The 14,178-nt window shown below is 32.9% G+C and overlaps 1 protein-coding gene across 1 annotated transcript; it reads left to right on the plus strand.

Annotated features, from left to right (window-relative positions):
• The first annotated feature begins 621 nt into the window (after positions 1-621).
• LOC131657233 (uncharacterized) lies at positions 622-4,764 on the plus strand. The gene is made up of 4 exons (XM_058926697.1): positions 622-654; positions 3,704-4,219; positions 4,282-4,417; positions 4,559-4,764. The coding sequence occupies exons 1-4, from the start codon at positions 622-624 to the stop codon at positions 4,762-4,764; spliced, it is 891 nt and encodes a 296-aa protein (XP_058782680.1).
• The last annotated feature ends 9,414 nt before the right edge of the window (positions 4,765-14,178 follow it).

Below are 14,178 nucleotides of genomic sequence, written 5' to 3' on the forward strand. Positions count from 1 at the left end.
TGAGACCCATCAAAGAATCCTTGCTGCACCCCACCGCCGGCCGTTGATGTTGCACCGCTTTACCTTGCCTGTGAAAAGACTTGGTTTCCATAAAAGAATTCTTCCTCGCACTAGACCGATCGAATCTCGGAAGATTGGCGTGGATTTTCTTCCCCAAAATCATTACGTTATCGCATCGAACCGCCAACAATCTACCATCCTCGACATCTTCGAACCTGACAAATCCAAATTTCTTCCCCAAATTGTTCTTCCTCGGAAAAATTACGACCTCCACCACATTCCCCAAGCACCCAAAGACCTCATAGAAGGATTTTGCTGTGTAAGAATCAGGAAACTCGGAAAAGAAGATGGACGTAACCTCTGAATTCTTGTTCCTGCAAATGCCTCCGCCCCACGGGAAAACGTCCCACCGCGTCGTCTACTTCTGTACACTTCCCACTCGCCACCGTGCTGCTGCGATATTCCGGCCATCGGAATAGGACACCGAACCCTAGCTCCCTTTTAGAGAGAGGCCAGAGAGAGCATTCTAGAGAGCTTTCTTGCAGACATAAAATATGTATTACTTATTATTATTATTATTTAAAAGAGTTTTCATGTACTGCAATTTTTAGGGAGTTTAAAATGATTTACAAATGGGGGATGCATGCTGGCACAGTTAGTATCAATGCATGTTCACCAACTTATCTTTATTTTGGCCTTTAAATACAATGTTGTCAAACTATCATTTAGTACAGTCTGCAAAAACTAATGTCTGATTTTTCTCCATCTTTTCTAGACATATATTTTCAATATCCTCACTATTAATACAATCCGCAAAAACCAGTACATAAAAATGTTTATCCAAGAATTGACATAACAAAGAATAAACAACTTTTTGGTACATATACAATTTGTCAGACAATAAAGATGTACAACCTATTACCGGCTTTAATACTTAACATATTTTAATATAGCCAAACACAACATCTATTTTCATGATTTAGGTGGTCTACTTTATTAGTTTGATACTTCGATAATCACAAAATACCAGTTTAGAGTCCACCGATCATTGCACCTTTTAGAATTGTCCAATCCTTTTATTAAATGCAAGTTACCACCACGCCAAAATTGATATTTTGTATCGCTTAATTTAATAGCACTTTTAAAGAAAGTGCTATTAAAAACCAAAAAACACATCTATAATAGCACTTTATTGTCAGGTGCTATTATAGGATACAAACATTTTGATTGCACTTTGTAAAATAACGCTATTATTAAACTTTAGTAAAATAGCACTTTCTATAAAATGCTATTAATTTTATACACTAAGGGTGTGTTTGGTTCGAGGTAAATGGAGGGGAGGGGAGGGAATATTTATAATAAAATGTGTTTGGTTCAATTTTTAGGAGGGGAGATGAGGGAAGGGGAGCAAAATCTCTCCAAATCACACTTTTTGCGTTCCCCGAATCGGAGGGATTCGGAGGGAAGGGGAGGGAATGTAATTGTTAATATTTAATAAATTAATATATTTACTAAAATACACTTAATTTTATTTTATTATTTCAAAATTATTATTTTCTTTTGTCTGCTTTTTCTTTTTTTGTGATTTTTCTCTATTACTTATATTGATTTACTATAATTATTTTTTACCTTTAAATTATTATTTTTATTCAATAAAAATTATAATAACTACAATTTTTTATATTTTTTATTATAATTTTTATCTTTATGTTTATTTATATTAATTTTTTCTTCTTTTGTTATGTATTCTATTATATATATTTTTTATATAAAATTTAAACCTTTCATTTTTTTATTATATATATATATATATATATATATATATATATATATATATATATATATATATATATATATATATATATATATAGTTATAATAAGTTATTTTATGCATTCAAAAGTTGTTATCGACGGATATATAATTTTGCGTCGAAAGTTATAATATGTATCAAGTGTATTCAATATTTTTAACGTTATGTGGTAAGTTATAAATTTTTAATCATTCAATATTATAAATAATATTTCCAAAAAATTATTTATCAAATTTTCACCTTTGAATATCATATCAGTTATATAAAATCATAAGGATGAAAATGTAAATTATTAATAAAACCCCTCCCCTCCCCTCGTGAACCAAACATATTTTTAACCAAAATCTCTCACCTCCCCTCCCCTACCCTCGTTTGAACCAAATATACATATAATTAATAAAAATCCCTCCCCTTCCCTCCATTAAAATCCCTCTCATCCCCTCCCCCTCATTTGAACCAAACAAACCCTAAGATAACACTTTTTATTCACATCGCTATTAATATTGTTCATAAAGATAGCACTTTTAGTAAATTGCTATTATTGTACTATCCTATACAAAAGCCATAATATTGTCTTCATAATATATAATTAATTAATAAAATAAATAAATAATTCTAAACACATATGGCCTATTGTTTTATAATATATAATTAATAAAATAAAATAAAAACTAAAACACGTTCTGGCGGAAACATTTCATTTTGCCACTAACCACGAAAAACCAAAACGAGCCGCTTTCTCCTTCCACAACTCACTGCTCACCCTTTTCTCTTCTTCGTCTTCTTCGTCTTGAATAAGTGTAGTTTCAAAACTCTTAAGATAAAAACAACTTGAACGATTATTTTTATCCTGGTTCGTTGTTAACTAAACTACACCAGTCCACCCCTGACAAGGTGATTTACCTCAACTGAGGATTTAATCCACTAATCACACATGATTACAATGGTTTTCCACTTAGATAACCTCTAAGTCTTCTAGAGTATCCTGATCACAACATGATCACTCTAGGAACACACTGCTTAGATACCCTCTAAGACTTTCTAGAGAATCCGATCACAACTTGATCTTCTCTACCTCTTTACAAATGAATGTAAATTCTTACAAGAGTCTATACAATGCTTCTTATAAAGCTATAATCACAACTGTGATATTTCTCTTAAAGTTTAAGCTTAATCTCACTAAGATATTACAACAGTAATGAAGTGAGGTTGATGATGAAAATTTGAGAGCTTTTGATTTGAACAGCGTTTCTGTAAGTTTGCGCAAAGTGTTGTATTCAGCTTCTCATCAGAACTTCTATATATAGGCGTTTGAGAAGATGACCGTTGGGAGCATTTAATGCGTTGCGTGATCCGTACAGCGTTGCATTTAATGTTTCACTCTTTTGTCAACTACCTTGAGCCTTGATTTTGCTGTGTCTACTGACGTTGCCTTTAATAGCTTCTAATGTTCCTTTTGCTAGTCAGCGTAGCCTTCTATCTTGTACTTGCTTCTGATCTGATGTTTGTGTAAACAACGTTTGAATATCATCAGAGTCAAACAGCTTGGTGCAGAGCATCTTCTTGTCTTCTGACCTTGAAGTGCTTCTAGCGTGATACCATGAGAACTTCAATGCTTCTGCTTCTGATCTCAAGTTCTTCTGATGCTTCAATAGACCATGTTCTGATTCTGCTTGACCATCTTCTGATGTCTTGTGAGAGCATGTTCTGATGTTGCATACTTGAACCTTCTGAGTCAGTGCTTCTTGCGCTGATTTTATGCATACTCTGTATATATTTCCTGAAATGGAAATTGCATAGAATTATAGTACCACATTATCTCAAGCAAAATTCATATACATTGTTATCATCAAAACTAAGAATATTGATCTGAATAAATCTTGTTCTAACAGTATTATGAAGGAGGTGAGAAATTCAAGGTTGTCAAATTACAGACCTTGCGTCGAAAATATGAATTATTGTCGAAGGGAAAAGACGAAAAGGTTGCAGAGTATATGTCAAAGGTGCAGAAACGCGTCCATCTCATGAAGGGTTATGGTGAAACCCTAACTGATAAGATGATAGTTGAGAAGGTAATGTATACGTTGACTTCTCACTTTGATCACGTTATCGTAGCTATTCAAGAATTCAATCAACTTGAAACCCTAAAATTGGAAGATTTGGTTGGTTCGTTGGAAGCACATGTGATTAGGATTGTCGAAAGGAAAGGAGTTCAAGATTCGATACAAGCTTTGCAAGCTCAGTTATGGAAAAAGAATGGTGGTTCCAACAAATTTAAAGGCAAATTCGACAAGAATCAGGGCAAGAATCCTTGGTCAAACCCTCACAAGCAACATGTGGAAGATAAGACTTTTGAACCCTCAAAAGAGGAAGGAGAAAACTATCGAAAGGACAAAGAAGATAAAAAGGTAAAGGTGTGCAGTGTTATCACTGTGAGAAGTGGGGTCACTGGTCTAAACATTGTTGTTAGAGAAAATATAATGGATCGACAAAAGGCAAAGACGAAGGAGCGAACCTTGCACTCCAAGATTCAGATGATTCTGAAGGAGGTATGGTGGTTATGGCTGCAATCACGGATAACCATGTTGAATCCAAGATCTGGTTTGGTATAACTGATGAAGTCGAAGTTGAAGGAAAAGTTGAGACTCCAGTCGAAGTAAAAGTATAATCAGACAAGCCATTGATGAGCTTTGACTTCGAAGAAAAAATTGCTGAAGTCGAAGTTGATGCAATTGTCTAAACTCCAGTCGAAGTCGAAGGATTTTCCAACATTCCTGACAGAGTCGAAGTTGAAGAGGGTGTGGCTGCTACAAGCCAAAGACCTCAAAGAACTCGAATTCTTCCATCAATACTTAAAGACTATGAAGTAGCTGGTGATGATGAAGTCACGCCAGATGGAGAATTATTTCATTTTGCTTTACTTGCAGGTGATGAATCAATCAACTATAGCTAGGCTTTAAAGATTCGACAATGGAAGTTAGTTATGGTCGAAAAGTTACAGGAAATTGAAAGAAACAACACATGGAAGTTAATCGAATTGCCAGCACATAAAAGAGCTATCGACATAAAGTGGGTGTTCAAACTGAAACACAATCCTGGAGGGTCAATGGCAAGACATAAAGAAAGATTAGTAGCTCAAGGATATCTAAAAAGAGAGCAGGGCTCGACTACTCTGAAGTATTTGCTCCAGTAGCAAGATTGGAGACTATTCGACTAGTGGTAGAATTGGCATGCAGTCGAGACTGGTCGATATTTCATTTAGATATGAAATCACCATTTGTGAATGGTCCTTTAGACTAAGAGGTCTATATGACACAACCTCCTGGTTTTGTGATTGAGAAGGAATCGAGTAAAGTATATAAGTTGCACAAAGCGCTATATGGCCTTAAGCAGGCACCTAGGCATGGAACAATAAGATTGACTCATACTTAGTCGAGTTAGGATTTGTCAAATGCAAATCTGAGTATGGTGTGTATGTTCAGGTTGTGGCACAAAATATAACAATAATCTTCTTATATGTCGATGACTTGCTAGTAACTGGAAATAGCTTGGAGAACTTGTCGAAGTTCAAAGAGTTGATGATGAAGGAATTTGAAATGTCATATTTTGGAAAATTGTCTTATTTCCTAGGCACGAAATTTCAAATGTCGAAGTAAAGTATGGTGCTACATCAAAGGAAGTATGTCAAAGATATACTCAAGAGATTCATAATGGATGATTCGAATCTAGTAACCTCACCTGTCGAAACAAACTTAAAGTTGGAGAAGCATGGAGAGGAAGACAAAGTTGATGTAACTTTGTTCAAGCAAATTATGGGATCTCTGAGGTATATGTGCAACAGTCTACCTGATATAGGTTCCGCTGTCGGATTAGTGAGCAGATACATGAGTGAACCAAGAGTGTCACACATGAAAGCTGCAAGAAGAATTCTAAGTTACTTAAAAGGATCGATAGAGTATGGAATTCTATTTCGACAAAATTCTAAAGACAAAGAAGCAAAAGTCACTTGTTTTTCAGATCATGATTAGTGTGGAGATAAGGAAGATCGAAGAAGCACAAATGGATATTTCTTTCAAGTATTTGGTACTCCAATTTCATGGTGTTCGAAGAAACATTCTGTGGTGGAATTATCATCGCGTGAAGCTGAATATATAGCAGGATCATATGTTGCATGTCAAGCAATTTGGATCAGATTGATACTTGAAGAAATGGAGGTCGAAGTAAAGAAACCTCTTGTTTTGCAAATCTACAATAAGTCAGTCATAGATCTGGCGAAGAATCCAGTTTTTCCTGGAAGGAGTAAGCATATCGAAGCTAGATTTCACTTCCTGAGGGAAAAGGTAAATCGAGGTGAACTTGAAGTTAGGCATTGCTCGAGTGAAGCACAGTTGGCCGACATTTTCACCAAAGGATTGAAGATCGACAGATTTTTAAATTTGAGAAAGAAATTAGGAATAGTTCAGATTGACTATTTTTAGAGTTGTACAACAACTTGGATTATAGGGGGTATGTTGAGATATTATTAGGATTTGTTGAGATATTATTGGGATTGATATTATTAATATAATATCAAATCAAATCTAATAATATAAAATATAATCCAAGTTGTGTAAGCCCAATCTGAGTTGTATATAAATAGTCATAGTCTGTATCATTATTTGTACAATTCAAGTGAATAATATAATCCTTTATTATTCTCTCTTTCTCTCCTCACTAAAAGTGCCTCAAGCACTAAAAACCCTAAGCCGGACAAGAAGAAGCTCGGTGGAAACAACATCGATTCACCACCGTCATTCATCGATTCTCCCTCGTCAGCCATCTATTCACCACCGAAAAGAGGAAACTACCTGAGAACTCACGTACTATTTACGACGATTCATCGATTCACCACCAGAAAGAGGAAACTACCTGAGATAGTTGAAGTCTTTGCCGAAATCTTTGAAGGTAGGTATACATATTCTTTTTTATTTTGAGCTTTTTCACTTACGTATTTGTTCTTTGTTCTATTTGAATCGGTAGTTTGGAAACATATGGATTTTGGACTGAGATTTATTCGAGTGTGATTGAGGTGGTTTTGATAAAATCTGAGATTTATGTTTAAGGTAGTATCTCAAAATGTGATTTGCTCAACGTAAACATAGAATCATCCATTTGTCGGGACGTGTCTATAGAAAGTTAGAGATCAATTTTGTTAGGTTTATTCTGTTCTATTGTATTTGGACAGTTAGCAGCTCTATTTTATGTTAGTTAATGATAGAAATTCCATACTGCTAGTGGTTAGCATTTTAGTGAAATGTTAGTATTATGAGTGTTTATGTAAGTTAGTATTAGAAGTGTTTATGTAAGTTAGTGAAATGTTAGTATTAGAAGTGTTTATGTAAGTTAGCAGCTCTATTTTATGTTAGTTAATGATGGAAAATCCACACTGTTAGTAAGTTTGAATGTAAAACTTATCCAGGCAGTAGTTTCATGATCAATTCTGTTTTACTCACTCGAATAAAAACTTTGAGATTACCGGCGTGCAACGGCGATTCGTAACCAAGTTGTGGAGAGAGTTATCGAAAAATCACTTAAGGGTCTACACAAATAATTCAAAATGAAATTAGGCAGGAAATTGAAAAGTAGTTGGAATGGAATGTAAAACTTATCACAAACTAACTATAAGCTTATTGTAGTAACAAGCTTGATTACACTAACTAATCTTATCATAATTTCACACTCTTCCATTCCACATTACTCACACTGAACCCATATTTATCAGTTTATGTAGTAATAGTGTTGCCACTGATGTTTAGATCACTTTGTAGTTTATCTTGTATAAAAATCGTCGTACAAAATAGTTTGATTTTTCTAAAAGAGGCTCCATATGTATAATTACAGATGAAGCAAATTTTATTTTAGCATTATGATGACCTTGTGATGAACCTGGACACCATGACATAATCAACCACCAATGTTGTTTATGTAGTTAACCAGACAGGATAATGCAATGCAACCCACCTTATGAATCATGACCAACTAATTTGTTGCCGCCTTTTCACAATTTATGTTAGAAGAGGCGCAAATCATGATTAGTAACAGATGCAAATGTACTTCAATGTTTTGAAACTATATTTCTATCTCTATTATGAATAACTTAATAGATATATAACTAGATAGATATAAAAGAATTAGGCCTACACTTCCTTTACATGATTAAAACTACATATAAAATTTAAATAGAGTTGAAATACTTTGGTCGGAATATTTCACGCCATCTTTAACCTTATTCATGCAAACTACTTAAACTCTTCACTATTAATCTACCACTTATGGCGAATATAAAAGTATAGAATAATTGTGTTAGATTAGAGGCGCATACAAAAGTATAGAATATCATAACAGGAACAAAATTACTTATCAAACAAATTGCTACACATGATTTAAAACTTGTGATATTTTTATCACATTTTACAGTCTTTTGTTGTTGTGCACTATAGACACATTTGTATTTATTTTCTAAAACACAGATGTGATGTGTTAGTTACTTGTCAGGCCTTTTTTCTCTTGGCTAAAACTCAGTTTTATTGTTCCATTAAAGCGTTCCTTACAAACAAATTACGGAGGTGAATTTACTAATCCTAGACTAAATCTTACTTCAAAATGGGGATATAGAAAGAAAACGAATGTAGAGTTAGGTCTTACTTACTAGTATCATATTACATTATCACAATTGTCTGAGAGTGACTAAACACAGTAGCTCTTCATCCACAAATTTCAGCCATTATAATTAACAATTCAAAACAAAGTTGTTTTGTGATAACATATTTAATTTAATGATAATACAATGAGAGTGAATAAACATAGTAATTATGCATTCACAAATTCCAGCCATTATAGATTAACAATATAACACAATATTGTACTATGATAAGATGTTTAATTATAATACAAATTTTAGTATCCTAAACTGAATTATAACTGTAGAACGGAGACGAATAAACCAACTGATATTAATCAACCATTAATTTTACCTCGTCTAATGTATAGATAAAATCTATACGTTTAGCCTATGTTGTTCACATGTTATAAGATGTGGTGTGATATTAATGGTACTGAGTGCTATACACCACTAAGTCCCCACCTACTAAGCAAATTGAAGTTGGTACTATTTTGGTGGTGGAATTTAAAAGGTACAAATACTCGGCCCCAAATACCTCATTCACGCCCCTTTCGAATTTCTCTAAGCACTCAATTGCAGCGCTTTCACCAATTCGAACATATTCGTCTATAATATCAGCGGAAGATCCGTATGCCAACATACGAATAGCAGAAGTACACTTCTGCAATGGTAAAAGACCCATTTTACCAGTTGCATCGACCCTTATTTGAAAATATTCATCATGATTTCCAAGGGTTTCTACAATTCGAAAAAACAAATGCCTATGCATTCTGAACCTTCTACGGAATTGGGCATCCGTGTATACTAGATTTTCTGAGAAGTAGTCGTTGAATAATCGTATATTCCCTTCTTTACGATTCCGATCTATCACTAATATTCTTTATCGCTTTGATGAACTTCCAGATTGACGTTCCTTCTCGAACATTGACAACAATAGCTCTTCATCTATATTGTCCATAAGTTCTTCTTCAATCACCTGCCAAAAAGTTTGTTGAGGTTGTTTGAATTGTTTGAATCCATTGAAGTGAGAGAAAAGTGATAGAAAAATGATAGAAGAATGAGAGAAGGGTGATATAAAAAATGATAGAAGAATGAGAGATGGTGGTAGAAAAGTGAGAAAAGAATGAAAGTATATATAAGGCCAGTTTGAATAACGGCTAGTTTGAATAACGACTAGTTTGAATAATGGCTAGTTTGAATAATATTTAAATATAATAAATACTAGAACATTGCATCTTATTACAATAGTTGTTGATACATAACAAGTACTACATAATTTTTAAATATAATAAATACTAGAACATTTCATCTTATTGCAATAGGTGTTGATATATACTACATAATATTTCAATATAATAAATACTAGAACATTGCATACTATTACCATCCATATTTTTCTTTTAGGTTATTACAACATTTTTCATGAAATTCACGTTGACTATTATTCATCTTAGAAGTGTCTGACATTATAAATTTCATTGCTTCAAACTCCATGTTTTCCTTGACTAATTTGTTTTCTTCCTCCTTAAGTCGTGCTTCAAACTCCATCTTTTTCTTGACTAATTTGTTTTCTTCCTCCTTAAGTCGTGCTAGGTTTTCCATTACTTCCATTCTTTTATTCATTGTATCAGAAATAACACTAGAAGGAGGTTCAGTTGCATTTGCATTTTCCTTTGCCTTACCTTTTCGTTGCCGCCTTTTGTCCCATTGGACGCTCCAATGAAGATGATGAGTTAAACTCATAACTTGAAGGTGTCACTGAGTTTGGCGATGCCGTGTATGCACTGCTAACATAATTCTTTGTTCTCTTTGAAGAATTTTCGGTGGATGCTCCCATCCATTTAGGTTCATCTTTTAAAAGCCTCCATGCATACTCAAGATTGAATGGTGCACCTTCATCTTGTTCAAAAAAAGCATGTGCATTGACTAAGATATCTTTCTCTGATGCCCCACTTTATTTTTCAAGAATAGCTTGTTTGTAACACCCAACAAATTTTTGAACAAGGCCTTTTATTCGATACCATCGAGATTTTAATTGGCCTTGTAGCTTTTCTCGTGACTGTCCACGATATAGGTTATAATTATCGGTGATTCTTAACCAAAAGCTATCGACTTTTTGATCAACTCCCACAATTGGATCCTTTGAAATATTGAGCCATGATTGCATAAGAAGTGTATCCTCTTCCCTTGTGAATACCTCTCGAGGTTTTTTTTTGAACGCCTTTGTTCTTTTTCAATTGTAAATTTTCAATACCAACTTGAGTTGAAAATTGTGGAACTTGGCGTTCAGGCATAAACACATTTGGTGTTTCAGGTTCATGATGAGAAAAATTCATCCCATGAGTATTTATTTGTGGTCTAAAATAAATATTTGGGTTGTTTGGTGGCGGAAAAAATACGGTAGAGTTTGTTGACGGTGAGGGAAATTGAGAATTTCGAGGATTAGAATTTTGCTGATTTTGCATGAGATGGAACATAGATTGTTGAAAATTATATTGATTAGAGTCCATTTGACCTTAACAATAATAATTTGAACTAAGATGATGAAAAATTTGGTAAAATATATGATCAATTGAAGGCTAATAAGATGAAATTGTTAGAGAAAAATTTAAAATACTATGAATAAGGAATAAATTTGTAAGATAAAATTTGACTAACATTTGCTTCTATTTATAACCAAATAAATTATTAAAATAGAAAGAAAAAAAAAGGCAGAAGAGCCGTTGCAGCACAGTTTCCAAATTATATTATTATTTTATTTAATATTACTGTTGTTTTGCATTTGAACATTGGCATGCGTGGCGGAACTTTAATTTTGTAACTTGCTTCCAGCTGCGTACAAAACGACAATTGGTTGCCATTGGATAAAAAATAAGAATAAAAGTTACATTAAGATCTTGTCCTAGTTCTAGAGTAAATATTCATAGTATAATTCTAAGTACACAAATTGATGAGCTTAATTTGAAAATGTTGTCTAAAAAGGACATGAGTATCTGCCACATTAACAACACTAGCAGTAGTATAAGCCTCTTTTGGAATTTTTTTCTTCAAAGAGGAAGCAGCGCATGCCTTGGTTAATTTGAGTTTCTTATATGATAACTAAGATCAGTATTTTTTTTTCAATTTCTCTTGTACTGAACTATGTATGAGTGATGGTTACTGACATGATTATCTTCCATGAGTTCGTTGCTTGAAACTATTTGAATGTTAAACGCTATTAGCGAGACTGTTGATTCTTTATTAACACTTTAATTTTGTTATAGGTTCAATGGAATGTAAGAGGTCAACCAATCAAGCATAATAGCAAGATTTTTGCTAGTTACGTTTGTGTCACAGTTTGTCAGTTAGTTCCAATAAGCTTTGACAATTGGAGTGCGAAAAAAAATAAATAGGCTATGGCTGTTTATAAACAAAACATTTGGGATGAAATTGAAGTAACACATTGACTCAAGCTATTTGTAAAATTTTAATTCCATAAATCTATTTGTTTGTTTAAATAAACTGAACTATGTTTTAATAAATTGAATTGTTTGCAGAAAGTTTTTGTAATTGGCGAGGAACATTGTGCCTTTGTATATAGAGAAGTTGGAAAGTTGCACAGGGCATTTGGAAAAAAAATGACGAGGTAATATCTAAGAGATAGTAAGGGTGGTTTTGTTAAACATCGTCCGGAAAAATATTCTTACTGTATAAAACAAGAGGATTGAGATAAATTTGTAGTCCAACGTATGACTGCAAAGTTTCAGGTAATACTTTTATCACTTGGTTATAGATCCTTAAAGCTTTGCATGATTATAGTTTTACCTCATCGTAATACCATTTGCAATTCTAGTATTAGTGATAGTGTTATGGTCTAAATTTTTTATAAGTAATGAGAATCGAGAAAGAGCGTTAAATCCTCAACATCCCTATAGAAAGTCACGTTTAGGGTGTACTCGTCTTGAAGCTGATATGGTAAGTATGTGTATAAATGTGTTGTACAAGATTATAAATTTTTTTAATTGCTATGTTAATTTTTCAAAAATATATATATATATATATATATATATATATATATATATATATATATATATATATATATATATATATATATATATATATATATATATATATATATATATATATAGGTAGTAAAGTCGGAAGTTGGTGAGATAAATCATAGTCAACTGTGGAAGGTTGCCCGTGTCAATAAGAATGGGGTGATTGATAATGAGAATGTTCAAAGAGTTGTGGATCAATGTGTAAGTAGAATGTTAATATTTTGAATCAATGAAAATGTTTTGGATCTTGGTTAATCTTAATGAAAATGTTCAATGAAAAATAATTGGTTTTTTGGTTTGTCAGCATCCTGAATCCTATGATAGTTCTCTATTAGTTTTTCAAGAGGTTCCTGAAGTCTTTCTTTCCAAGGATTGGTTTAATTGTTAGAAATTATAAGAAATGCATGAATATAACATGCCACATAAGTTTCTGTTGATCTGCCATTGGTTTTACGTGATTTTGGTGAATACGCCGCATAACCAAAACAATTGGTTTGAAAGGTCGATACTCTTTTTTTAACGTATATCTATTAAAACTTGTGAAATACCATTTCTCCATACTATCATCTAATTACATGGCAGTTTAGACATTACAATTTCTAGCTAGCAAATCATGAAGTTAAATTTTTAGTCTAAGTTACTGTTCTCAGAAGCTACATTGGATAACTTATGAAAAAATAAGTTGGAAACAGCTTATAAACAATTATAAACTATTTCCATAATACTTATTTCAAACATGCTCAGATTATATATGTGACACTTTTTCTATACTCATTATTGTTCTAGTTTACGATACTCACTGAACTTATCAAATTTGTATTTTGTTAGTGAGTTTGGAGTCATTGAACTTGCAGCAGGACTTATAGGGACTTAGAAGTCCCTTTGAAAAGTAAAATAGAGAATTCCCTTTGAATTACATAACAGTGTCGCAGGACTTAGAGGGCACTGTTATGTAATCCCTTTGAAAAGTAATCAATATATTCTTTCTATGATACAGGAAAACAAGAAGCAGTTACTTTACCTAGCTAGCTTTTGGTTTGTGAAGGATGGTCACTACTTGGTGCTGTTCCGTTGTTCTTTCTATTTTTAGGTGTTTTGTTTAGAAAATATGACTGTTTGCTTTAGGATTTGGATTAAAGTACTCTTAGTTATGTTGGAATGTGGAAACAAAATTTCACAGAAAAACCATATGGAATTTGAAAAATATTATCCAAGCGTTCCAACGAATTTTACTAGTCGCAAAAATATTTCAATGTCATGCATAAGGTTTCTTTTACATAACCAACGTCTTGTTTTAAGCCTCAAAATATGTTGGACGGTACTGCCTTTATTCATCAACAATTGTTGTATGTGCTTTGTACCAATCAATAAAGAGAAACCAATAACATCACCTTTGCATTGATCCATGTCTCAAAAAGTATTCTTGTTGAATTATATATAAATTAAGGGAGCTTCTTAGGTGAAGTCATTAAAATGACTTCTTTGGTGAAGTCACTATACTGGCCAATAAGAAACAAGCCCTAACTTAATCAATGACACATCAGCCTTATAAAAGACAAAACCCAATGCCACATCAACGTTATAGTGCAGCACATTTATAGTGAGAACTTTTTATTTAAAACTTTTATTTATTGAATTTCAGTCTTTCATTAAATTAATAATAATT

The sequence above is a fragment of the Vicia villosa genome, linkage group LG1, assembly GCF_029867415.1.
Source record: "Vicia villosa cultivar HV-30 ecotype Madison, WI linkage group LG1, Vvil1.0, whole genome shotgun sequence".
Classification (NCBI taxonomy): domain Eukaryota; kingdom Viridiplantae; phylum Streptophyta; class Magnoliopsida; order Fabales; family Fabaceae; genus Vicia; species Vicia villosa.

Excerpts from the sequence above, each read along its gene's own strand:
- LOC131657233 (XM_058926697.1), top strand. The coding sequence starts at position 622 with ATGATTTACAAATGGGGGATGCATGCTGGCACA. Across the intron at positions 4,220-4,281 it reads AGGACAAAGAAGATAAAAAG|AGAAAATATAATGGATCGAC; the intron begins GTAAAGGTGTGC and ends CATTGTTGTTAG. Across the intron at positions 4,418-4,558 it reads TGAATCCAAGATCTGGTTTG|TCGAAGTCGAAGGATTTTCC; the intron begins GTATAACTGATG and ends TCTAAACTCCAG.